The sequence below is a fragment of the Desmodus rotundus genome, chromosome 12, assembly GCF_022682495.2.
Source record: "Desmodus rotundus isolate HL8 chromosome 12, HLdesRot8A.1, whole genome shotgun sequence".
In the NCBI taxonomy this organism is placed as follows: Eukaryota; Metazoa; Chordata; class Mammalia; order Chiroptera; family Phyllostomidae; genus Desmodus; species Desmodus rotundus.
In genome coordinates this window covers 96,018,145-96,044,196 of record NC_071398.1, presented here as the reverse complement: position 1 = coordinate 96,044,196, position 26,052 = coordinate 96,018,145, and the positions used below count along the sequence as shown (strand labels likewise).

Sequence of the window (26,052 nt, the reverse complement as noted above, 5' to 3'; positions counted from 1 at the left end):
TGACGCACTTGCCCTGCCAGCGTCCACGTGAGCTCCTCCCCGTCTCCTCCCTCAGTCTCCTCCTCCTCTAGCCACACCTCCTTCCCTGCCCCTAAGCCCGGCCCCTAAGCCCGCCTTTGGCCCCGCCCCCTAGACTTGTGGGCGGGGCCACGATCGCCCGCGTGATGCAAATCTCCCACCCTCCCACGGACGGAGGAGGAAGACAGGAGAGGGGAGGGGGCGCGAGGGAAGGAAAGCGCTGGGGGAGGGGTAAGGGGGGGGATGGTGTAAGGGTGAGTGATTTCCTTCCGGCACGTCGCCCGCTCCGGGGGAGGGGGCGGGGGGTTTCACTTCCGGGACGGTGTTCCGGCCCATTCCGGCCCATTTCCACCCCCGGAGGTAGGTGCTGCTCCTTGACCGGGCTGGGGCCCCACACGACGGTCTCACTACCCTGCCCCGGGGCCGTCCTGCCCGATCTGCCGCAGCCTGCTCCTGGGGTGCTCAGCCTCTTCCCTGCACCCCCATCTCAAGGCACCCACAGACCTTCCACCCCCTTGGCCCCCAGCCGGGCTGAGCTGCCGGACCCGCCCCCTTGCCTGGCCCCTCCCTCAGGACCCCGGGATGGGCGGCCCCCTCCCCCACTGCAACCAGCCACACCCAGGCGCACACACCCACCCCTGGCACCTCCCCCTCACCCCCTCTGCACCCCCCCTCCCCTCGCTGGCCCGGGTCCCAGGCCGACGCCCCCTTCCCGGTCCCGTTCCGCACCTGAAGGCCCGCTCCCGGCCGCACGCTCTGCTGCCGTCTCTCTCTGTCCCCCTGCTCCTCGGTGACATTTGGCGGCTCAGCCAGCCCCCCGGTCCCCGCGCTTCCTAACACAGACGGAAGCCACTCAGGTACGGGAGTGGCCGACCCCACGCGTTCCCGATTCTCCCTCTTACAGCGCTCACCTTCCAGTGCTGACGGGGGAGAAGGACCTTCCTCCAGGGGCCTCCTCCTCACTGGGGCATTGCTGGAAAGAGCGCACAAAAAAGGCGCTGGTGTAGGCGCCAAAATAAACACATCTGAATTCAGAATGGCATCGACAGAGGCTCTTACTGGATTAAAAGTTTTCAAACAAACAAAAACGCTTTGGAAAAAGGTCAGATTGGCTCAAGTTGGTTCTTGAAAGCAGTGTGCACTTCCCTGTTTACTGATAAGTGTGTTGTGAATGCCGGGCAATCCTATGAGCTTGTCAGAAGTTCCTGCAGTTTCTTAGGTAACTTAACTGTGCGATGTCATAACTTTACAGATAAATGAAAACACATGGAGCCCAAGTCAGTGTCTTATTGGGGTTCATGCAAACTCCTTGTAACCACTGAAGGCTCTTGGATGCAATTATAGGCTTAGTGTTTTCACCGTTTTTAAAACAAGATTCTAAGTAAAAGTATTGACCATACTTGGTAAGTGCCCTATTTTTTACCAGCTTTGGGGAACTAAATTTCCGAATCAAAGTATCACCACCACCCTGAAATTCCCAAGCGTGAATTTAGATAATTTAGGTAGGGTCGGGTACCCTTTCCTAATTCTGAGGGTGAACTTCAAGTTCTCTGCATTGTGATTGAGTCCTGTGCTCAAGAGTCCTGAACCCTAAGCCTTGTTGTGGGGGCTCTGACTCATACTTACAAATAGTGGCTCACATGCTTATGGGATATTAGACACTTGACAAAACAATAAGCTGACACAACGTGTAGAAAAACATTAAGAGGCATATCTAAGTGACCTATCTGTATGTAATTACATTTATTCAAAAAACTTCCTCCAAGGAAAAGTCAGAGGATTTTATATTCAGTGCAAACACCTTATGATTAACACTTTAAAAAACTCAACAACTGCGTTTCTCCTCTATTCTGTTGACCTTCTGTTTTGATGCTGCATCCTTTCTTAGTAAGGAAAGCATGGGGATAGCTTGAATTTTTAGCAGTCTGACAATCACTTTTTGGTTTTAAACAGAAAGACCTGTTGGTACTTCTAGTCCATATCTGAACCTGAGGCAGGTATTTTTTTTACTGGGAGATCTTGAAATTTTGCCAAATGATGTTTTCAAATAGGTTTGAAGAGGAAAGCACGGGGGGAGTGCAGTTCTAATTGTTAATGAGAACATGGTTTCTTCTTTCAGCAGGGTTGAATGCCTGCCGATGCCCTCAGGCCCCACCATGGAGAAGGGTGGAAACATACAACTGGAGATCCCTGACTTCAGCAACTCTGTCCTGAGCCACCTCAACCAGCTGCGCATGCAGGGCCGGCTCTGTGACATCGTGGTCAACGTGCAAGGACAAACTTTTCGGGCTCACAAAGTGGTACTGGCCGCCAGCTCCCCCTATTTCCGGGATCACATGTCCTTGAACGAGATGAGTACTGTCTCCATTTCCGTCATCAAGAACCCCACAGTCTTTGAACAACTCCTTTCTTTCTGCTACACGGGGCGGATATGCCTGCAGCTGGCGGATATCATCAGCTACCTGACGGCCGCCAGCTTTCTGCAAATGCAGCATATCATAGACAAGTGTACCCAGATCCTGGAGGGCATCCATTTCAAAATTAACGTGGCTGAGGTCGAAGCGGAATTAAGTCAAACGAGGACCAAGCATCCCGAGAGACCTCCAGAGTCTCACAGGGTTACACCAACTCTAAACCGCTCCCTTAGCCCACGACATAATCCCTCAAAGGGGAGCCGGCGAGGTCAGGTGAGTGCCGTGCTGGACATCAGGGAGCTCAGCCCTCCGGAGGAATCCACCAGCCCACAGATAATTGAGCCAAGCTCCGATGTAGAGAGCCGCGAGCCCATCCTCCGGATCAACCGGGCAGGACAGTGGTACGTGGAGACCGGAGTAGCGGACCGAGGGGCACGGAGTGACGATGAAGTCAGGGTGCTCGGAGCAGTCCACATCAAAACAGAAAGTCTCGAGGAGTGGCTGGGGCCCGAGAACCAGCCTTCCGGGGAAGATGGGAGCAGTGCGGAGGAGGTCACAGCCATGGTGATCGATACCACAGGCCATGGCTCCGTAGCACAGGAGGGCTACCCTTTAGGATCGTCAGGAGCCAAGGTGGCTCGGCCAACAAGCAGTGAGATTGACAGGTAAGTTTTTCATTCTTCATCCATGTAGCCCACCTAACCCTCCCCCCAGTGTGTACAGAGAGCATCTCCCTTCCTTGATGCTCTTCTCCAGAAGAAGTTGATGTTGGGGAAACTGGAGGTGTGCCAAAAGACTGCATTCTTATTTTTTCTAAAGCAGGCAGCTCCTAGTCTTAGAGAATTCAGTGCTGGGAGAGCTTTGGTAAGGGGAGACACTTCCATGAATCAGAAAAGCATCTGCAGCCACACTAGCGTCAGCAATTGGCAGGGCTTCCTGGGAACTCCAGGCAGGGGGCTGGTGGTCAGCTGGGAGCCTGGCAGCTTTGCCCTTCCTTGGTATGTTAGGACCCAGGTCGTTGGTCTCGGAGGAGTTGTACTTTATAGAGCTGTTTACTTCCCTTTGCTCCCCACCTGCCAAAGTAGAGGAGGCGTGGCACCAACAGTGATCGTGGCACCAACAGTGATTGGTCTTCTTAAATTAGTGTGATCACAGAAGTTATTCCAAGGGGAAGCTTTTGGGGTGGTTTTCATTCCTTTTTTCACTTCTCCCGTGACATCTTCCCTTTGTCTTTCATGGGTGACAGCTGCGGCCACAGGCGTAGTTTTTTTACCTCGCTACTAGGTCCCTCGCCTGCCTTTCCTCTTTTTATTCACAGTGAGAGCGTTTCTTTTTTGGTGAAAAAAGCAATAGTTTGAATCCAAGGACACTGAAGGTCCCAACTGAAAGAAAGAAATGTTACCAACTTAGAGTGATAATACTTGTTTCCTCTCCTAAAAATGAATTAAGGTAGACTGCACAGACAGTGAATACTGAAGAAGCTGTTACTTAGGTAACCCCTGGTCTTGAGAGACACGTGTTACACACTCAGAAAGTGTGTACTGTGTCCACTTTAGGCGGTCTTGGTTTGAATACTCTCCTTCTTGTGTTCTTAACAGTTAACATACTCCTTTCTTTTTAAGACTTTCTTTAGTTATTTTTAGAGAGGGGGCAGGGAGGGAGGACGGGGAGAAAAACATGACATGCGAGGGAAACCAGTCAGGGTGACAGCTTACGTACTCTTGAGCCCAGTACTTACTGCCCCACGGTGTTAGCGCTGTGTCGGAAATTATAGCCGCCCTGACCCGTGTGGCTCGGTTGGTTGAGCATCTTCCAGCAAAGCGAAAGGCTTCCAGTTCAATCCCCTGTCAGGGCACATGCTTGGGTTGTGGGTTTGGTCCCGGTCAGGCGCTTAGGAGAGGCAACCAATCGATGTTTCTCTTCCTCTCTTTACTCCCTCCCTTCCCCTCTCTCTGAAAATAAATAAATAAATAAATACATTTTTTTAAAGAGAAGTAATAACTTGAATGCAAAGACTGTGAATCTCCTTGTCTATTGTCAGCAGTCTGAAATACTGGTATATAACAAGTTTTCCCAGGGCCTGGGGGAAGGAAAACCCAAAAACCTAATAGTTACATAGAAGAAACAGAATTACAGACCAGACCCGGTTTTATTTTTTATGGTATCCCCAATACTTACATAAGGATAGAACTTATGCTTAGCCTTGGCTTCATGGGGTCACATGGTCTATCTGCTCTGTCATTTTGTATTTCTTTTTTTTTTTTTTTTAAAGATTTTACTTATTCATTTTTAGAGAGAGGGGAAGGGAGGGAGAAAGAGAGAGAGAAACATCAATATGTGGTTGCCTCTCATGTATCTCCCACTGAGGACCTGGCCTGCAATCCCGGCATGTGCCCTGACTGGGAATTGAACAAGCGACCCTTTGATCCACAGGCCCGCACTCAATCCACTGAGCTACACCGGCCAGGGCTCATTTTGTATTCTTAAATTTACTACGGCAAACCTTTCTTGTCTTACTTCAACCCAGATTCCTATATGTTGACTTCCCCAGAGCATGTCTTAGTCATCTGTTGCTCAGTTAGCTCCCCCTTCCTCAGCCGCTGGACGAAGAGGATAGACGTCACCGCTACTTAAGTGCCTTGGCCCCACTTTTCTATTAGCCCCCTGTTTGCTCCTCTTCCAACAGATTTAGCCCCTCTGGCAGTGTTGTCCTCTTGACGGAGAGACACAGAGCCCGAAGTGAGTCTCCCGGGAGAACAGATGAGCCCAAGCAGCCCAGCTCCCAGGTACGTAGCTGTGGCCACTGCTGAAGAAATCACTGCTGTGTGGGCATCCGAAAGGAAAGATGTAGGAAAGGGGACAGTGGCCTGTTAAATAAATACTCTATTTGATTACTTTTTAAAAAATTCTTATTTATAAGCATGCAAGAAACACACTTTTGGTGTCAGTAGAGTTTGGGAAATAGAGAAGATGAGATTGTGGAACTCTTTTTCTGGACCAGTCTGTAGTCCTTGTAGAGATGAAAAAGTAACCTCTGACAACTGCGTGCAGGTAATGTAGGGCCTGGGCGGGAGAGAGTCTCATTCTGTGCGTGTGTGGGGCTGTGGCTACATAATTACTACTTCACAGGATATTATATATTGTGAGCAATTGCTTCTGCAATTTGGTGTGCTTGTATCTTTTCATTTATTCTTCTTCCTGAATATTTTGTTCAACAAAAATGTTCTAGAAAGGACAGGAACGGTGTCTTCTATTTTCTTTGCAACTCTCCTTAACAAGTAGTGTTAAGTAGTTGGTTGATAGTTTTGTCTGTTTTTCCTCACAGGTCTGTATCACTGAAGACTGGTTTTTAGAAGGATGGTGAACTCACCAAGTAAAACATAATATATTTTGCAAATACTTTTGTCCTTTAAAAGTCCTTTAAAGTCCTTTTTAAAGTCCTTTTGTCCTTTTAAAGGAACCACTGATTGATAAGATTGCATTGCACAGCTAATCTTTTTAGCTTCTTCATTATGCTGATAGTATCTTACTTAGTTTTTACCTAGCATCGGATGTATGTAGTATAGTAATGGCAGCGAGACATTGTTACAAAACTATATTTACTTGCATATTCATTATGCCAGTTTTTCAGTACCAGAAAAGGAACTGTAATTATTATAAGAATTTTTTAAATTTTAATATAGTGTTAAAGAAAATGTTAGGAGCTTGGAGGAAAAGTAAGTTTAATAATGTAATTAGGGCTCTTTTTCTCCTTATCTTTAAAATATGGGATGACTATTGAAAGTGACTATTACACAAATAAATATGGCAATGAGACAGAACTTACAACTTAATGGGGGCATGAGACAGACTCACAAACACACAGAACAGGTATAGGTGAAACTATATAGGCTTCAGTAACAGTGTGGAGGGAGTAGGAAGTGCTTAAAAGGCAGTTAACTGGAATCAATAACCACTTAAAGAAAGTCATTATTCAGGAGAGTTTAAATGCAGTATTTAATGAATAGTTACAAAGGGCTACCTTACTCCCTATGTAGATGTAATAGGGATAACAGTGGGAATTCTGCAAGGCTGGTTACCTGGCTGTAGCAGAAGGTGCAGCTATAAAGAAATAGGAAAGAAGTACTATTACCTGGAGATGATATTAAGAGTTCATGTATGCCCTAACATGTATGCGAGTTTATTTTGGAGCAAGTAGACTTATTTTTCCCCCATCACAGACCCAAAACAGGACATGGACTTGCATTACAGTGAGAACAAATTTTGATAGACTTGAAGAGCTTCCTGCTTCTAAGGGTGATTGAAGTGGAACTGACTACTAAGGGCCCCTCTTTGCTCAAAACATTCTGTAGCTTTTCCCCTTTTCCTACCACGTGAAGGTTAAAATACGTGGCCTAAGGTTGCAAGTAATTCATCATCTTTCTAACAGCTTTTCTCACCACTCATCAGCACGCACTGTCCGCCCCAACAGGCAGACTTTCTGTCAGGACCACATCAGACTAACTCCTCTGCTCCTTGAGTTGGGGATGCCCTGTTCTTCCCGGGTGCCCGCATCCACCCCACGTCCAGTCCCCACTCCCAGAGCCATCTAGCCCAACTAGCCCAGTCCTCTTGGTCTCTCTCCAGACCACTGTAGCCTTTACAGGTGGTATGATACAATCTCTCTTTTTTTATTTGCATTAATTTTGTGTCTCCATCTAGGCTGAAATCACCTAGAGAGCAGAATCCACTTTTTAAATTTTTGTACCTGACGTCCTCTCTGGTGCATGCCGCAAAAGGAGTTGTTTAACCACTAAGTGATTCTGAGTCACTGAAGTTACTAAGTAGGTGCCCAGTAAAGAGGGGATTACTTAGTTGCCTGTGAAATCCCCCGTTTTCGAGATGTGTATATAAAATTAATGAGCGAAATCAGATGATTTTTGAAGTCCTTTCAAGTCTTTGAGTCTCTGGTTAGTATTTGAAGATTAGGAAGGTGAACAGCACTGGAGGCCATGCCAAGAATCTAGACTGCTATTTGTTTTGGAACATAAAAACAATCACTTATTTACATGGAATTTATTAATATAGAATAATTCATTTAAAAATAGTTCTTGAACATATGACATACCAAACACTGCTGAATTTCTGGAACGTTCTACAGATGCCCCTGTGCCCACAGAGTTTACAGTCTAGGAGGGAATTGCCAAGTGGGAGGAGTGACAGGACCCCCGCGTCCCCTGCCCCAGTGTCAGAGCCAGGGGGCAGCCACTTTTGTGCTTGCTTCCTGTTAAAATGAAACTATTGAAGATATTGTTGCCGTTGACAAGGACCTAATCTACATTTTATGCTCATTCATTTGCTCTTTTATTGCAATTTACTGTAATTTTTTAGGTGAAATTAAGCATAACATTCCAGTTTTGTGATTATAGTTCATCACAGATAACTAAAATATACAGGGTCCAGCGGAAGGAAGGTGTGCTTGAGTGTGGTTGGGAGGGTACGTGAGCGTCTCGCACGAGATAGCACTTTGAACATTTCCCCTAAAATGTCATACGGTGTGCTTGAGTGTGATAGTGTTCTGTTACAGAATGACACGCTTATGACTTTGTAATTTTAAAAAAGGGCGTTATTTGTGCTGGACCCTGTATTTATTTTCTGATTGTGGACCATACTGGCATTATATTATGACATTATTTTCCTTAAAATTAGGCAGGATTTTTTTTTGTTTGTTTATTTGTTTTAGGGAATTGATAACCCTCCAGATTATGAATAATATTGTTTGTAATGTTTAATAATAGTTAACATTTATTGGGCCTCATTAAGTACTTTAGCTCATTCAGTGCTCATAGCAACTTATGAGGTACATGCTATTCATTTTAAAGATAAAGAACTGTCCCATGGACCAGTTAAGTCACTTGCTCAAGGTCACACAGTCAGTAGGACGCAGATTTGAACCAGGGTCCAGGACAGCATTTGCTAACCCTTTCATTTCATGGATGGAACACTAAGCGTCAGACAGGTGGTTGTGCCCCTGCCCGTGGTCACCCGGGCCCTTTAGTGGGATCATCCCTCCCTCTTCCTGTGAGCTCCGTTTCTATTACACAGGGAACTGAAGCGGAAAGAAGTGTTATATAAAACCCCGGAAATCGTGTAAAACCTCAGTCTCACCGTGTAATGCTGGGCTTCGCCTGCTGAGAGCCGCCTCTGTCCTGCTGGAAATGCTGAAGGACGGTTGTCCATTAGCTTGTGAGGAGACAGAACACAGCTTTAGACTCCCAAGAAAAGGGCGTAGGATTAATTGCTAATCAAATGACTCTAGTTAATCCGGAGTCAGCTTTTACATTTTTTCCCTTTTGCATCGATACGTTAGCCTCTGCTAAACATATATAATTCCCTCCTACACATGCTTATGTACGTGTGTAAGCTTTTCACACAAAATATGGATCTTATTTATATCAATACTGAATGATAATATTTTAATATGAATTTTGAATCAAAAGCATTTATAAATCCAACAGTTTTAAATTATCCATTCAAAGGAATATTTTATTGGTACCCCCAGCTTTCAGACAGGGGCTCCCATGTTTCTCTCATGTATGAAATATGTGACTTAATGGTGAGAGGAGGTAAAACAAAATTAAGGTCTTATTTCCTTGATATTAAGGAATTGCCTTAATTCATATGACCTTCATAAAGTAAATCATATAAAAAGGAAAGTATTTTGTAATAACTTAAAGGGTTAGTTATCTAATTAACAACAGCAGAGTTCTAATGCTGCTTTTATAATAATTGATGTCTTAAATAAATTTATTATCACAATGTTAGAAATTCAGCTTAGTCTGGGTGGATACTTTATAAACTAAGATTAGAGAAATAGTACATAAATCACAGATTATCCTATTTACTTTCAGTCTAAGTCCATTCAAAACCACTACGAATAATAGATGTATAAAATCAGATGACGCCGTGTCTACGCACTGTATTTCCAGGATACTCACCTTTAGTACGAGCAGCTAGAAGAGTGAATTAGCAACATCATGAGGAATATGTATTATATTTCCCGTTTCTCTTTGTCCACTTTGTTCAGAGTCTTGTCTCCAGAGAGCAAAATCAGAAACCAGATCTTGTCCTTTCTCTGTGGCACCTGTCATTGTATTCGGTGACAGCATCAGTAAATACTTACTGAATACTACTTTTTGAAAGGCTTATAGGAAAGAATAACCCAGTTAGTAAATTCATAGCTCCGTCCCGTCTGCTTTACCAGCTCTGCCGCCCCTCGGCTATGGGGTCAGTTAAACTTCGAGTAGTCTGCAGAACAAAGTTACTGTGTTGGTATGGTACTAAAATACTTTGGGATAAAAAGGAATACTGTCACCTACAAAGTATTTACATTCTTATAAAGCTAGGTACTGTTGGATTAAATTTTGGTATAAGTATAATTTATTTCTGGTGTAAGTGTGAGTTTGCTGTAAGTATAATTTATAACGTGCTTGCCAGAACGTATTCGGTACTGTCAGATATAATAGCCATTAGCTGAGTTCCATGTGGCTATTTAAATGTCAATTAATGGAAAGCAATTTAAATAAAAATTCAGTTTCTCAGTTGCATCAGCATACTACATAATAGCCACACATGGCTAGTGGCCACTGTGGTAGATGGTGCGGACAAAGGGACAGTTCTGTCACCGCAGAAAGTTCTGTCGGACCAGCACTGTCTAGGCACCTGCCGGACTGTCTGGGCGTAACTAAGTCAGGGTCCAGGAGGATGGGACGGACGAGCGGCTCAGACTCTCCCACTGCTGTAAAAGAACGTCGAGCGCAGGTTTGTCTTGCTCTGTTATGGCAATGAAATACTGTGTCCTTAGATTTTTATGTTGTTGTTCTGTTAACAGCTCTACTTTTTGGTAGTAGTCTTCTGTTTGGATCTCTACTAAAAATAAGCATAAAGCTTAGTAACAGAGGTAAAAGTCGATTTGATTTCTTTTACTATGTCTCTCATAGTACATATTTAAAAATACATGCTTGTTTTCTGTGCTTGTTTTCCTCACCTGGCACAGGTAGAAGAGTCGGCAATGATGGGAGTAAGCGGCTATGTGGAGTATCTCCGAGAGCAGGAAGTATCTGAGCGGTGGTTCCGGTACAACCCCCGTCTCACCTGCATCTATTGCGCCAAATCGTTCAACCAGAAGGGGAGCCTGGACCGGCACATGCGCCTGCACATGGGGATCACACCATTCGTCTGCCGCATGTGTGGCAAGAAGTACACCCGCAAAGATCAGCTGGAGTATCACATCCGCAAGCACACAGGCAACAAGCCCTTTCACTGTCACGTGTGTGGCAAAAGCTTCCCCTTCCAGGCCATCTTGAATCAGCACTTTCGCAAAAACCACCCTGGCTGTATACCGCTGGAGGGGCCCCACAGCATCTCCCCTGAAACAACTGTCACGTCTCGAGGACAAGCTGAGGAAGAGTCACCTTCCCAAGAAGAGACAGTTGCCCCTGGGGAAACGGCCCAGGGCTCCGTGTCCACCACTGGGCCAGATTGAAACATCGAGGGGGAGGAGGCAGACCCTCTTCCCCTTTGGGCTGTAAGCAGCCAGCATCAGAGCCATGGGCTGGTACTTCGATTCACAAAATGCCACATCACTAGATCAGAAGATGCTCCCAAGATGTTGCCAAACTAGAGGATCAGCAACATACACAAAAGCACTAGAGGCTTTTCCCTCCTCCTTCCCACCTCACACTTTGGAAAATAATCAAGCAAATCAACTTTCTAATTCAGGGATCAACAGCCTTGGTTTGTTAACTTTATAAGAAAAAAAAAAAGTTTTAACAATGATAAATGGTCATTTATCTACCAGTCACATTTGAACACTGTACTTTCGGTCCATGTCATCCTGGCTGTCACTTGCCCAGATCTAAAAAACACATCAGGAGCCTTGGTCATTGGAACCAGCCAACCACAGGAAAGAAGGAAGTTACCACAATGGTGATGATGAGGGACCTTTCTCCCTTCCTGCTGGAACGTGCAGTTTCACGTGTCAAGGGGGGGGAAAAACGTATCCTGGTGCTTCTTACTGTTTTGCAAGTTTAGACCTTATCTTCGCCCTGACCAGGCACCGGGGAGGTGTCGGCTTGTTCCCTGAAGCAGCCATCCTGGGGCGGCGTTCTGGGGCATCGTCCCCTGAAGCACTTTAGGCAGCTGGAAGGGAAGTGACAGCAAGTGATTGCAATAGGTACCGCTAAGCTTGGGGGCCTAGGGGCTGAGTGGAGGCGGGGGGAGCAGGGAAGGAAGTTTGGGGTTTGCAAATGTGGAACAGAGAGCCCACTGCAACGTTCCCATTGGTGTTTGTAAACCACAGAGCTTGCGTATCTCTGGGGATTGGGAAGTGGCTCTCGTCCAGAGGAATTCATGCATTAGATGAATTCTGACTACCAAAGTTTCACCCCGTCTCCTCGGCTCCCAGTTCCGCCCAACAGCAATAGTACGCATCAGAAACATCCCTTTCCCGTGAAACGAGCCTGGGTTGTATTTTTAAATCCACAGGTCTCCCTATTTGATAACTTTTATATGAAGTTTTAAACACATTTTTTCCTGCAGTATTGTGATTGAAGAAATTCAACACTATGGTTCTTATTGCAACCACAATTCCATTTCCTTCTACGTAAGTAGTAGTTTATATTTTCAGTGTGCTAGAAGAACCTCACTAAATCCATGTCTCATGTCTGCAAACCTAGTAATTCATAAAAAAACCAACCATCAGCAAATTGCTGGTGACTCCAAGAGCTTTGCTTTTTAATAATACCGTACAGGGCATTTATCAGAAAACATCAGGCACAGTCATGTTGCAATAAACTGATCAAGGCATCACTTTTGATCAGGTTTGGTTACTTAATCATTCCTGAGATTTTTAAAACTTCAAGAGACCTTTTTGGTAATTCTGAGATTCTTAATCCAGCACTGAGTCGGAAAGAACTTACCAAACGTGTAGAGCTTTAGATGCCCTGTTGTGCGTGCGGAGAATGAGGGGGGATTGGTAAGGGTCAGGCAAGCAGACGCTTACAGTGCAGGGAAAGAAGAAAAATCTCTGGCTTCTCTTAATCATCACTACGTCATTAACAGTATTGAAACATGTAGTGGCCTAAGCAGTTGTTCGGGTGCAGAGACATAGGCGATGGTAAGAGAGGTTTGGGAGAGGGCTGGTCCTGCCTGCACTGGGGAGCCATCTGCGAGCCAGCTGTAGTAGTGCGCCCCCTCCTGAGAACGCTTTGTGTACGGGGAAAGGGGGGGTGGTGATGCCATTTCTTTGCCGCTGGGATGGTAGAATGCAAAGGGTAACTTTAGCACTCGGAGAATTGTACATACACATACAGCTGCACTGTATCACTGGAGAATGGTGATTTTGTCTCTTCTGGAAAAACAGAAATGTGTCATTTAATAGAAATGTAATAATGCTACCGTTTGTTAAGAGCCTACCCTTAAACGTAGTGTTGAAGCTGAATTTTTTCTTTAGAAGACAGACTGGGACATTGTCCTCTTTAGCTGGGCAACAGCATGATAGGGAAAACTCTTGCCTAGGGCCATCTTAGGGGCCGGCCAGGCTCTGCGGCCTGGAAGAGTGGAGTTGACATTAGATGCAGATCTCTGGGGAAACGTTACAGCTGGTCATCAAGGTTTCCGATGGACAGCTCTTGCCATTACTGAATAGGTGAGGGGTACGGAATGTCCTGCTTTAGATGGAGTTTTTAAGCCTGCCAAAAAGATACTAAGTCCATCCATCCTACTTCTGAGAAGTAGTATGCTGGAAAGTTCTTTAATGCTTTGTCAGTTTCTTAGAATTTACGTGAGAAAATGGAGCTTTCAAAACTTACCAAATTGTAGCAGTGAAGTGCAGTAACTTCTGTAAAGAGAAGCTTTGCAGCATCGGTCAGCACTCGGTCCGGAGTCGGCAGCAAACACTTTAGAGGGAACTGGGACTGCCTAGTGGACGTGGAAGTGCTGTGCGTGTTCGGTGGGTTCCCACCCTTCTCGTTCACGTCTAATAGCCTTTGCTGTGTCGTACTGTGAATAGAGTGCTTCCAGGTCATGTGGGGCCCCTCAGCACCACCGTGTTTGCTGGTTCTCTCCTCATTGGTCCAGCCCAGAGCTATGAGATTTGCAAAGATTCCAGCCAGCCTAGCTGTTGAACAAACTCAAGTTTCCAAAAGCAATTCTCCCGTTTTAGCTAGAAGAGATACTGCTATTCTGAACGACTACCCAGGATTCTTCTCCAGGTTCACTGTGATGTCGTCCTAGTTTCTAGCTAACATCCCTGTAGGGTCATAGGAGTTAGTAGTGTTTTATCTACATTAATGAATAGCTATATTGTTATGTGCACAGATGATACCTCTCTTAAGGGTGTACTAAATGGACTTTAGCTAATTGATGCTGAAAACTCATTACCAAATCTTAACTTGCACGTGTCACCTTGGGAAGGGAACTGCATTAGCAATGAGAGCTAAATCATGGTTAAGTACTTTAAAGCCAAGAAATAGCGAACACTGGGACTGTCCATTCATCGAGTGGCACTTAATAGCAAAGGAGCTACCCAACATTCTCAGCAAAAGAAGAGACATGGTAATATACTAATCTACCTTCCTTCTAAGAGGTCCCTTTCCTCTGTGAACTCTGATACCAGCTAAAATACAGCGTTGGCGTGAGCAGTGGCACTGTACTTAGGCAGAGAGGCTCTTTCTAATGACCTCTTCTCTCTACTCAGAACCATATTTACCTCTGAACTAAGTTGAGTTTTGTTTCATGTAAGTTACAGACCACCCCCAGGCCATTTCATCGGACCACTCCAAGGGTTAAATCTAATTTTGAATATGTAAAAATAAAGTATTAAAGCATAAAGATGGGAAAATAAGGGAGCTAGCAATTAAGGAAAATTTTCTTGCTATTTTGTTTTGGGGTATTTTTTCAACGTTTCCAGTTCCCTCCACATCAGTGACAGGGCTTGCCAAAGAGGGTTTGATAAAAGAAATAAACAATTTTCCTCCAAACTTCATAGTTGAAATTTGGCCTTGGTTGGAAGTGGTCTGGCTGAAGAGAAAAATAGGAAACTTCATCCTTAACAGCTGAATAGTCTTTAGTTAAGAAATAACTTTTTAAAAGTGTTAGCTGTTACTGGACACTGATTTTGTTTCTTTTAACTGGTAAAAATTACATTTTGTTTGACTAAAAGATCTAATTTAAAGAAATGAAAGCAATGGGTAATGGAAAAGAATTTAAATTGAACAAAGACAAAATTCTTAATCATAGTGGAAAGACATTTAATCCTAAGAATGAGGTGGAATCCTGGAAGTTTTTCTTTTCTCAGAGACAGCAGGCGGGGTTTTCCTCTTCCTCAAAGGCCGTCCTTATCTGCGTACTTACTTCCCCAAGGAACAGCCACGTCTTTACTGAAGTCAGTCTTTGGAAACGGGGCTCTTTACTTACGCCATACGGGAAAGACTACAAAGTACTGAAGTGTTTTGTTTCCTGAGATTGAGAAAAGGGACCACAAGCAATTTGAGAGGATGTCCATGAGCAAAGTACATGTCTAGGACCCTGAATTAGATCCGGGTTCAACAAGCCACAGCCCCGGGTCACATGCGGAGGCTGCCCAATTGTGTAGAGGGAGCGATGGTGGGACAGGGCCACCCTGTTCACTTGGGTGGTGTTCGTGGCTGCTTTCTCCTGTCATAGCAGAGCTGAGACCCGTTGGCCTGCACAGCCTGACCAGGCAGTATTGCCTGACGGGAGAGCTCGCCAATCCAGGATTAAATCGGGAGGGCTTACCTCCCAAATTCGTCGGTCCAGCCGTTTTGCTTTTGTAAATTCATAATTTGAAGAGGTTTTAAATTCATATTGCCATATGTGCACGTTTCTTCAAGGGTCTGCCGTCTCTCTAGTTCCTTTTCTCACACCCCACTTAGTGCTTCGTAAGGATTCCCGCTGCTTTCAGAGCGTTTAGAATAGGCCTTAGGATGCAACCTTGCCTTAAAGGTGCAGGTAAATTAAAGTTTAGGGTGATTTTTTGCATATGTAACAATTTTTAAAAGTAATTCCCATGCATAATAATGTGAGGTTAAACGAGTACCATGTTTACATAAAATACTGTTAAAAAAACCAATGTTTTGATAAGTCAGTTTTGCCATTCCTCTGAGTTAACTTGAACCTGCTTGCATAAAGATGGCAAGGACGAGTTTATTCCCACTAGTATTAAACTTTCCTTTCTGTTATGAATAAGTGGTTTGATTCTTGTCCAAAGTACTGTTTTTCCAGATTAGAAGCCTCTAACTCTTCCCTGTACTATAAATCTTCATTTTAATTTCCTCAAGTAAACTCACTCTGTTCCGTGTGGAGTACTTAAAAGCCAAATCTTTCTTTTTTCTTTTTAATGAATGTTTTAAAACATAATGAAACATCTGAGGATTTCAAAGTCTTGTTAGGCCTATCTTCCAATTTCTATCACTGTCTGTAATATATTCTTCTAAATATATATTGGGCCATTATATATTTGCTTTGTGAATGTTCCTTCTTACTGTTCAAACAGCTTATTTATACCAGACGCGGAAAACATGGAAAAGGTCAGGGTAACAATGAATAGAATTCCTTGCAAAAGGAGGAATATAGCTGTTCCCCATCTGCACACAGTGTGTGAAGGACCGAGTTAAACACACGTGTCCCAAAGAAGCGTCCCAGGCCTTGCCGAGGCAACACAGTGAGCTTGCTTCTGACCTCGTGGTGGCGGCTCCGCGACACATACAGAGCTTGGGTGAGAGACCTCACCTCCTAGAGAGCACTTCTTCGCTAGACAGTTTGTTCTGAAAGTTGCCTTTTTCTAAACTGGATATTAGTAAAGAGTAATCTTCTTCTGTAGGGTCCCAGACTACTTGCCTAGATTACCTCCGCTGTGTCTTAGAGCACGTACAGTGACAGTGGGTTCTGGAGACTTGGAGTGTTGCTTGTCTGATTAATTTGGTATTCTGATGAATCTGGGGGGTTGGACTTGAGAGAGGAGTCGCATTTCGATACTGAGCTCAGTGAATCATCTGCATCCATCTCTGTTTGAGGTCTTGGGAATAGATGCCATTTAAATACGAATCAGGTTAAATGGGAGACGGCGGAGTTTGCCACGCACTAGGACTTCTTCGATAATTATCAAACTTACGTTTTGCCGCCTTTGTTTTTGAGTCTCTTTCTCAGTTTTCAATCTTCTTATTTTTCAGTGGTGCTTTCTCCAGGGCCAGTCTTTTTCTTTTGCAGTAGGTAGGTCTTCTTGCTCAGGACAAGCCAAAGCTGGATATCATGAGTACGTTGAAGTACATGACTTAGTTACATTCCACAGGGTGTAATTATTGATGGGAGCAATGATATCAAAACCTGGGAAATGTCTGTACAGACTCTCCAGTTGTGTTTTGTGAGCTGACTTATCTTTTCCCTCAACTGCGTGGAGCAGCGATGACTTAGATGGCAGATATTACTTGAAATACACATTACCTTCACAGAGGGTGCATATACAAGTAAATTCCTTATCACACGTCTTTCCTGTTATTTATATAACAAATACCTCCCATCTTAACACAGTTAAGAATGGCCCACTTGCTCAAAGAGCAGAAGCTTTAAACAACAAAGCTAAGTTACAAAGGCAGAGCAGCTTTGTTAAAAGAAATACTTTTCTAATGCTTGCCTCTCTCGTGTCTATTCAGAAAGTCCCATTGAAGTAGCTAGAATTCACTATCCAGTTAAGAAGAGACGCACGTACAGCATTCTCTGTGACCAACAGCACGATGTAATACAAATAGTTACTAAGTACTGTGAATCTTAGAATCTGAATTAATCCATGCCAGAAGTGAAAGTGTCTCATAGGGAAATACCCCCGTTCTGTGAAATCACCTTCAGGGGTAGGGAGCATACAGGGGAGCCTGCACCGTTAGGTAAACATTACGTACTTTCTGGTGCCAGACAATGTGCATGGAATTTATATGACAAAAATGATTTTAGACGTAGTTTAGATGTGGTTTCCTATACTTGAGAGTCCTAAACCCACTTGGTTGGAGTCTAGATGTATGCTTTTCAAAAGCCTGCACCTTTTACTACATATATCAAAGATCAAAAAGAAGGAGACAGGGAAAAAAAGGAGACCGAATCAACCGCACTAAGAAAGCAACCCTATGAGGCAGTAACAGAAGGAACGAAAAGGAGGTGACTTTTTTGAATGCTTGCTACGTGCCAGGCTCAGTTCTCTGTCCTTCACATTGATGAACTCATCTGAACCAATGACAGTCCCCTGAGGGGAGGTACTGTCGGTAGCCTCACTTCAGGGAGGCAGAGGCTTGGCCCCCGGCAGCCCCACACTGGAGCCAGCACTCTGTTAAGAGTGTTACCGTACCACACTGCACAGATGAGGACACTGATGAGCCCGAGACCACACGGTGGGGACATGGCCCCACTGTGTCCACCGACCTGACTCCAAAGCCTATAATCTCTTCACTGTGTCACGTTGGCCATTTGCCAACGGGGTTGGGGTGAACTGGGGTACGCAATAGCCCCTAACAGTGCTGCTTACAGTGAACTGTTAATTCCAGAACAAGTGATTGGGAGATTTCTTTGAAAGACAGTGCAATCCCTCTGAGCAGATGCTGAAGGGTGGCTCTTTCCCGGGGGTGTTGCCCACTGATTCAGAGGCGTCGCCCGTTCGGTAGGTCTGATGGTGAATGAGTGAGTGAGTTACTGCCAAGGCAGACTTTGGAAGACAGCGTTCCAGTTACCTGTTGCTGTGCAACAAACTACCCTAAACCTCAGTGACTTAAAACAACAACTATTTTATATCTCTGATGATGATGTGGGTCAGAAGTTCAGGAGGGACTCCTCTCGGCAATTCCTTTGCTCCCGGTGGGGCCGAGTTAGGTCGCTTGGTCGTATTCAGCCTTCTCTCCCTTGCTGGTGTCTCGGCGACTCTGTGTGGTCTCCCCATCAGGGTAGTCAGACTATTGAAAATGCCAGCTCAGGTGTCCAAGAGGCTGGGTAGAAGGTGCCAGGCCTCATAAAGTCAGGCTCACAGCTTAATGTAGCCACTGCCATACAGTGTTGGTCAAAGAAGTCACCAGTCGGCCCGGAGGCAATACCTTCCCACTCGCCAGGAGGTGCGTGAGGGACAGGGGCCCATCTTTAATCTGGGATAGCCCTGGGCTTTTTGATTGCTGTTGACTCTTCTGTGTTCATTCATTTAGGTCCAGTGTTTGTGCTGTAGAAGCCATCCGTTAGGCCTGGCTCTGGTCGGCACAGGAGCGAGAGGGCAAATGAGACAGATGACTACAATAGAGTACGTTAGCTGCCCGCCCCTGAGTTTTATGCAGCAGATTTTCCATTTTTTCTTTTGTTCTAACTTGTGAGCATTTGCCCATTTTTTGTTTGTTTGCTGGTTTTTGTGAAGCCACTGAAACTGTATTTGCTAAACCAGAAATTCTCTAGAGGGAGTGAAAAGCTTACTGTTCAGAACCTGATGTCGGCTGTGTTTTAAGTTTACAAATAGGTGGGAACTTCTGTGGTAGGAGAACTTATGTGGCTACTAAATCTCTTTCCATAGGAGTTTCTGTTGAGCAGGCAGATGGGTCATGTTCTTGAGGTAGTTGAAAGTGTGGCCTGCATGTCCCAGCCCTGTCTGCACGGCCACCCGCCTCCGCTGGCACAGTCTGTGCTAGAAGATAAGCGGGTCCATCCCACTTTTATTACCTTTCAGACAGGAAGGTCCATTGCCCGATTTGACGTGTTGTTAATCCTTTAAAATTACCAGTTGCTTACCAGCCTCTCTTCTCTGAAATAACAGATCATTGAAGTTTTAAGCCAGTGGTTAGATTTGTCAGATGTAAGATGCTTTATTCTAGCTCCTGCTGACCCGTAATAATTAGACTCTTACTGCCGTCACAAGACATAGGGGACGAGAGTAAATTCTGCCCTAAAAATGACCATTCTCAAATCAATACACTTTCTAATAGAGAGAGGAAAGGCTCGGGATTCTCCATCCGTTCCTTGGGCAGGAGATTCCTGGAGAGTTAGCCGTGAGGGCTTCTTGCTGGTCCCCCAATTTATAGTAAGACCTCTGTCCATAGGGCAGGCCTCAGGAATTGCAAATACAGGAATAAAAGGGGTACCCAGGACTGAGGACTTCATTTAGGGCCCCACAAAATGCTGGGAAGGGGAAGAGAAGACTTTGGCTTTGTGGTTGGATAATCAGGGATGGAATGTTGATCCTATAAAGGTTGGGGAAATTTTTAATGACTAAAAACACAAGAGCCTTAATATATTCTTTTTGATCCACCTTTCCCATCTGGTGTACCTCAGAGTCTGCTCTTTGTGACAGAGAATGCCTTTGGGAATATTCCCAGGCAATGAAGCATCTTACGGCAATCTATGGAGCTGTCTCTCATTCTGGATTCCATAATCTCTCGTTCTGGATTCCATAGTCTCTTGTTCTGGATTCCATAGTCTCTCGTTCTGGATTTCATAGCTCTTTGGGCCCTCCCCTAGATGCTCAGTGACTCTGAAGTTTGAAATCATCAGGTGGTTGCACAAAAATTCAGTACTGTGGTCTTGAATTGCAAGAGAGAACAAAGTCAGAAGAATAGAGAACTTGTAGACTAAAACATTTGTTCTTTCTTTCCAGCGTCGCAAGTCTAAGCCATTTCAAGCCAATCACAGCAGCCTGGGCGAGTAGAAATTCCTTAAGGGTGAGCTTTCTGCCCGTGGCTACATTTTAGAGCAGACATTTATGTCGGGAGAGGATGATCTGCTGAGTTTCCTAGAAGGTCATTGAACCCCAACTCCAGTGGTTCTTTGAGAGCCACAGCAAAAATGGAATTCCAGCCCGGGACGGAGCTTGCGGTGTGTTTCCCCCGAAACCAAGGGTGACTGAGACCCACCTCTAGAATGGCTATCAGTCAGATAGCAGAGAGATTTAGAATTTATATGGTATTTGTATTATTTTTACAAAAATGATTTTAAATCACGTAACTTGAAGTTTTTAAAGTACGAGCCAATTTTCTCTTTGGAAAAGTGGCCCAATAGAAATAACACTAATATAATTCAATTGTATATGCGTGTGCATTGAACACAGAGCAGTATGCTAAAGAGAGCTCGTGCAAATAACTTGTGGGAAGTTCGGCTATTTTCTTAATATCTTTTTTCACAAATGTACGTTTATAAATGTATTTACTCATCCACTATGACCTTGGTAGTAGTGTTAGAAGCATTTTGTTAGTTGTAGCATTGATTCTAAAAATCTGATCTTGGCACAGTAGGCTATGAGAGCTTTTTGTTGCTTCCTTTGTATTTTGGCCAAGGAAATTCTCTCACGCACTTTCTATTTATAAAGATGTTATAACACATTGCACCCACGTAGTGCAGCTCTCCTTCAGAGACGGAGACGTAGGTGTCGGCGTGAAATGTGTGTTTAGAAGCCTGATGGAAGGAGGGACCTCAGAATGACCCCCTTGGCCTGCGCCAGCCCGAGAAGAGCCGGGGTGCTGTGTGACGGCGGACTGAGAGCAGTGTTGGGGTAGGCGTGCTGCCGCTGCAGGCTGCAGTCCCGCTGTGAGTTGCCAGCTGCGTGTGTATGATTGCATGTATGGATGTGAGCACACCGTGTCTGATGCAGGCAGATAAGTCAGTGTCAAGCACTCTACCTCCCGTTAAAGACTGAGCATATTCCAAGGTCTCCCTGTAGCCCCGTGGGCAGGAGGCTGGATCCCTCAGCCTCTGCTCCCTTGCCCCCATCTCCTTTGTACTCACTTCAGCTCCTCTACCTCTGAGCACCTGGCTGAAGAAAGAATGTAGCTTTCCATCGCAGGCAAAGGAAAGCCAGACCCCAAATACAGAGGCTGCAGGACCTAGCTCTCCTTGTCGAGTTCAGACACTAACGCTTGGTTTTGTTGGCCAGACCAAAGTGGCCGAACACTTGGCTTCCGCGCTTCTATCCGCTGGCTTCTGTTTGGCCAGAGTAGTCTGGAAGTGGAGTCTTCCTATTGTTTTTAAAGATGCACCCAGCTCCCTGTAGTGATGTGAAAAATTTGCTTGAATCCTGAGTTGTTTTTTTATCAATTGCCATTTGCAGTCCATTTGAGAGCAGGGGGTGGAATAAAAACCGTATTTTCCTGATAATGAGCCTTCTGCCAGTATCATGACACGGAGGTGTGCATGGCATGGATTTCTGGGTGCATTGGTTTGCTTTTCGTCACTCCAAAGACAGAGACGCCTGTTTTTAATGCCGATGCTGTTACCACGGTCAGGGGGCCTTGCTGGAATGTGGCGAGCGTTGGGAAGTGTAGTTTCAGCAGTAAGTGCTACTAGGGAGGCCCCCTCCTCTGAATCCAGGTGTAACACTGAGCAGACTGGCTGTTCGGGGCACTGGTGCACTGAGCCAGGCCCGGTCCCGTCCCCGTGAGCATCTGTTACAGCTCGGGGGGACCACTGGCCCTTCTGTAGCTGCCACCCTTCTCTCCAGTGCCCTGGCTGGCTGCGATGTCCAAGCAGAGATTCTCTGGGCGGGAGTGAAAACAAGAGAGCGGTCCATTTTCAGATTCTAGAGGCTGCTTCTGTGTTTTAAGTATTAGCTGCTAGGTTTTACTTACCGGTGACTGAGTAGGGCTGGTGGCGATACCAGCAGTGTGAAATGCCAGATAACAAGACAGGCCTTACCCTTGGGTGACAACTGACACGGACAGCAGCTCCACCTGCGGACAGCCGGAACCCTGCAGGGAGACGAGACGGAAGAATCAGTGTGGATCTGTTCACCACAGCTGTGTCCTCGCTAACTGTAGAATAACGGTCAGCCTGTAAACCATCCTAGACTCAGGACTTACCTCCTGCTTGCGGAAATCCTTCCCTCTGGCTCATCTTTGGTTTGTGCCGAGTCTTGTCCGAGGCCTGTCCCCAGCTGTGTGGCCGTACAGCCTACTCACGGTGCAGTCTTACCTGCAAGTCCATAATTCGCTGTTGGTGATGCGGCCTATCACAGCCAAAGTGATTTATGTAGACGCAGAGCAAACACAAAAGGGAGAAATGCCTAGGTAACTTCTTTGAGCCATGTTTCTTCCCTCTCACCTGGTTGAACCCTGGCCTCAAAGCTTTCTCTGGCAGGGCCGTTGACCTTGGCCAGTAGACCCCCATCTTGGCTGCACATTATTTTCATTTGGGGCATTAAAGAAATTACTGATGCCCTGGGCTTCCTCCAGACATGCATGTTTCATTGGCCTGCTGTGTCCCTGGGCTTCCGAAGCTCCTGGGTAATTCTAACAGGCAGCCAGGATTGAGAATCACTGTCCAGGTGAACCTGGGTGGGCTTTGGCAGGAGACCCTCAGTCTGGTTCTTTTTCCCGTCAGATACCTTTATTGACATCCCAGGCACGGCTCCAACCTCAAAGCTTCCGGGGGGCCGAGGCTTAGGTGGAGAAATGGGTTGTCCGTTTGTCCTCAGAGGAGCTCTGGAGGGAGAGGTTGCCATCCATCCGGTTTCCTCGATACCAAATGCAGAGGACGCTTCGGTGAGCAAAACATTTTCAAAGTCTGGTCTCTGGAATCCTCTTTCCTTTGCATATGTGATGTGAGTGGAGATTTCTCAATCTACGAGCTAAAATAGAGCCCGTAGCCTTATTAAAAGAGCCACGCCCAGGCCAGCCAGGGTGACTTCCATTTGGAAAATCGACAGGAAGCATCGTTCACGTTAGTGGAAGAAGAAAAGGCTCCTTCCTGGGGTGATGGCGACCCATTTGATTGTCTCCCTCAGCTGTCTTCTAAGTGGGACTTCAGTGCAAAGTGACTTTCCGTTTTCCTTACTTCTTTGTGAATGAAATGCACTAGCTAAAGCTTAAATATTTCTGAGCTTTATATGAAATGTGAAATGAGTCCTTTTAGCATCCTTGGTCCAGGATGTCGAAGACTAACCCAGTAATTCCCAAATGCGGTTCCACATCTTTTCCTTTTTCCCACCCCAGGTGGTAAAGGTACCTGCCCACGGAAGCCTCACACATGGTAATGGGAAGGGGAGAACTGTTCGATTTCCCTTAAAAAGTGAGAACCACTGTTCAAACTAACGAGCTACCGGGTTGTTTCTAATTCATGAGAGAACTTCGTGTTTAAGAGCAAGTTCAGGATAGTGGTCTGTCTTCTGGGCATCGTAGAAATCCATTCATATAGTGTTGCCTCCAAATAACTGATCACTTAAATTTCAAATAGGTGGTGTGTTTGAGGAGGAAAAGGAAAGATTGGTTAGTGCAGAGGACTGAATTGGCAGCGGGCTATGGAATTTTGTTACACTAACGTTAAGGCCTGGCTATTTGCTTAGCGTATCAATGCTGCCATGTCGGAGAAAATGCCTCCTATGCCTTAGAAAACTACAAAGGCTCCCTGACATCGGGTGGCATTGGCAAGTGGTCGCCTTTGGAACTTGCACGCATCGGAGTTCTCATACTGTAGAACATTGTGGAGTACTGTGAAACATTGTTGAACTTTATGCAAATCATTCCGCACTGGATTTTAAGATTGGAGAGGGCAGAGAGTAGAGGAGGAGGATGGGGAAGCAGTGGTAGAGAAGTAAATATAGACCCTTGTACTATATTTTAAGCAAGGAATGAAACATTCCCTATAGGGCTGTGAAGTTCGGTCAAGTTCCTCCACCCTCCTGCGTCGGCTGGCTGGTGCCTCCAAAACCTCTAAGAACCCCTTCCCGAAGCAGCTACCCGACCGAATGCCGGTCTGCCTGCCAGTGTGCCACCCTGCCCCAGCCCCTCCTCCGGACAAAACGGAGGCCTTCCCAAACCGTGGGCGGAAGCGGGGCGTCCTGTCCCCGCCCAGGGACTGTTCACAGGTTTGGCCCCTTGCGTTTTTGTGATCTCATGGCAGACCTGAAAGAGACCTGCCAGTTCAGCCGGGAGCCAATGGCTTCTTTAAGGAATCTGTGGATCAGAACTCAGTCTGGGGCCTGTCAGCAGTCGTGGGGAAGGGGAGAGCACACTGGAAGAGCACTCGGACTTCCCGGCTCCTCCGGATTTCAGGGTGGGGCCCCTCTGCTCTGCCTGGAGGAGGGAAGGCGGAGGGAGGGCTCAGACAGCGGAGACTCTTGGTTTCCTTCAGATGGACGTGGTCTGAAAGCAATCTGTCCACTGTTCTCTATGGTGCTTACAGGGTGGGTGACAGCTGTCCCCATCCGCTGTCCTTGGCACTGTGCCTTCCCACTGGTCACTGTGAAAAGCAGATCACACTGGACTCAGAGGCCAGAATCCAGGACAATTTCCCCTCCCCTTGAGCCCGTCACTTCTTCGTACAGCTAATAATGTAGCGTTTCCTTCTCTTTGGAAAACTCTAGGGGTTGTTCCCCACCAAACGGTAAAGCATGGAAAGGAAGACAGTCCGCGGTAGCTTCAGGTCACAGATCCCAGGGAGACCTCTCTTCCCGCGGCCAGAGCAGGGCCCAGCCGGCCCCTCTGCCTGGGCTGTGCGGCTGCCGTGGCGTCTGTAAGCAGCGGAAGAACCTAACACTTTTCACAACTCGTTAATCAAGGATTCATATTAAAACAGACAATCAATTTCTAAAATGTTGTTATCCCTGAAAGGGAGCGAAATAGTTTTTAACTATAAGAACCTACCAGTCTGTTTTTTCCCTTTGAAAAAACTTCCCCTTGGAGTTTGCGTCCTTCATCTGCAGCGATCCCTCCACGTCGCTTAGAGATGCCTCAGAAAAGGCAGCGAGCCCGGCTGGCGCGCTTGCCCTGCGGGGCGCCGGGCTGGGTCTGTGCATCTTATTTCTTTAGAGAGTATCTGTTTTTATTATGACCTTAATTATAAATACCTAGATGTAGGAATAGGATTTTCTCTTACCCCACCCTCTTTTAATCATTATCACTTATGTGTAAACCACACCCCCCACACCCCTTTTACTGAAAAAATGCACTTTAATTCCTAAGGAGAGTGGCTGTCCCCCCCCCCAAGCCAGATTACTGCAGGAGGAGAGTTGAGGAGGGAGAACCCTTGCCAGACTCTGTGAAACTAACCAAATTCCTTAGTGTTAACACACAAATAATAACATCCATTTTCAAGCTGCCCCCACCCCCTGCCAAAGGGAAATAAACAACCAAAAGGAAATAAAATGCCTACTCTGATTGTAGAAGTTTCACTGGGGAAGACACCCAACGCTAAGTTACTTCCTCAGCTACCAGCCTGTCCGACACTTCTGGGTGGTTTGGTGGGAGGCCGAGATCTCGTTTATCAGAAAGTCGGGCCGAGCCGGCTGTGTGGCGTCTCAGCCCGGTGTGTTCGCGCCCGAAGTTTGACAGGCGCCCTCAGCTCTCCTCCGGCAGACTCTGCCCTTCCCCTGATGACAAGCCAATGTTCCTGGCGGCGTTGCATGTCTCCCAGAACCCCAGGAGCCCGTTGGGGCGGGGGCGGGGGGCCGAGACCAGGGCTGGGGGTGGGCGATTCAGAGCAAGGGTGAAGATAGGGGTTTATATAAACGTATTTAAAGCAGCTTAGCAAAGGCTTTCTCGTTGAACAGCTTTAAGAACAATGTGAATGAAATAGCGACTTGGTGAGTAATCTGAAAAGTCTATTAATGTATACTTGAAAT

General features: G+C 46.0%; 1 protein-coding gene and 1 long non-coding RNA gene across 4 annotated transcripts; one reads left to right on the top strand and one right to left on the bottom strand.

The window, feature by feature from the left end:
- Positions 1-265: 265 nt before the first annotated feature.
- ZBTB37 (zinc finger and BTB domain containing 37) lies at positions 266-25,916 on the top strand. Of its 3 annotated transcripts, none has more exons than XM_045189479.2 (4): positions 266-378; positions 2,141-3,097; positions 5,119-5,218; positions 10,468-25,916. In XM_045189479.2, exons 2-4 carry the CDS (start codon positions 2,157-2,159, stop codon positions 10,954-10,956), a joined length of 1,530 nt encoding a protein of 509 aa, XP_045045414.2. In that variant the 5' UTR covers positions 266-378; positions 2,141-2,156; the 3' UTR covers positions 10,957-25,916. The 3 variants fall into 3 exon arrangements, with proteins under 3 accessions (XP_045045414.2, XP_045045413.2, XP_045045408.2); XM_045189478.3 differs by having other exon boundaries at positions 296-378; positions 2,138-3,097; XM_045189473.2 differs by lacking the exon at positions 266-378 and having other exon boundaries at positions 1,857-3,097.
- LOC128779622 (uncharacterized) lies at positions 8,580-10,590 on the bottom strand. The gene is made up of 3 exons (XR_008425692.1): positions 10,459-10,590; positions 9,410-9,555; positions 8,580-8,654 (listed from the first exon to the last, which is right to left on the bottom strand). It is a non-coding gene; the product is annotated as an uncharacterized lncRNA (long non-coding RNA).
- Positions 25,917-26,052: the final 136 nt, after the last annotated feature.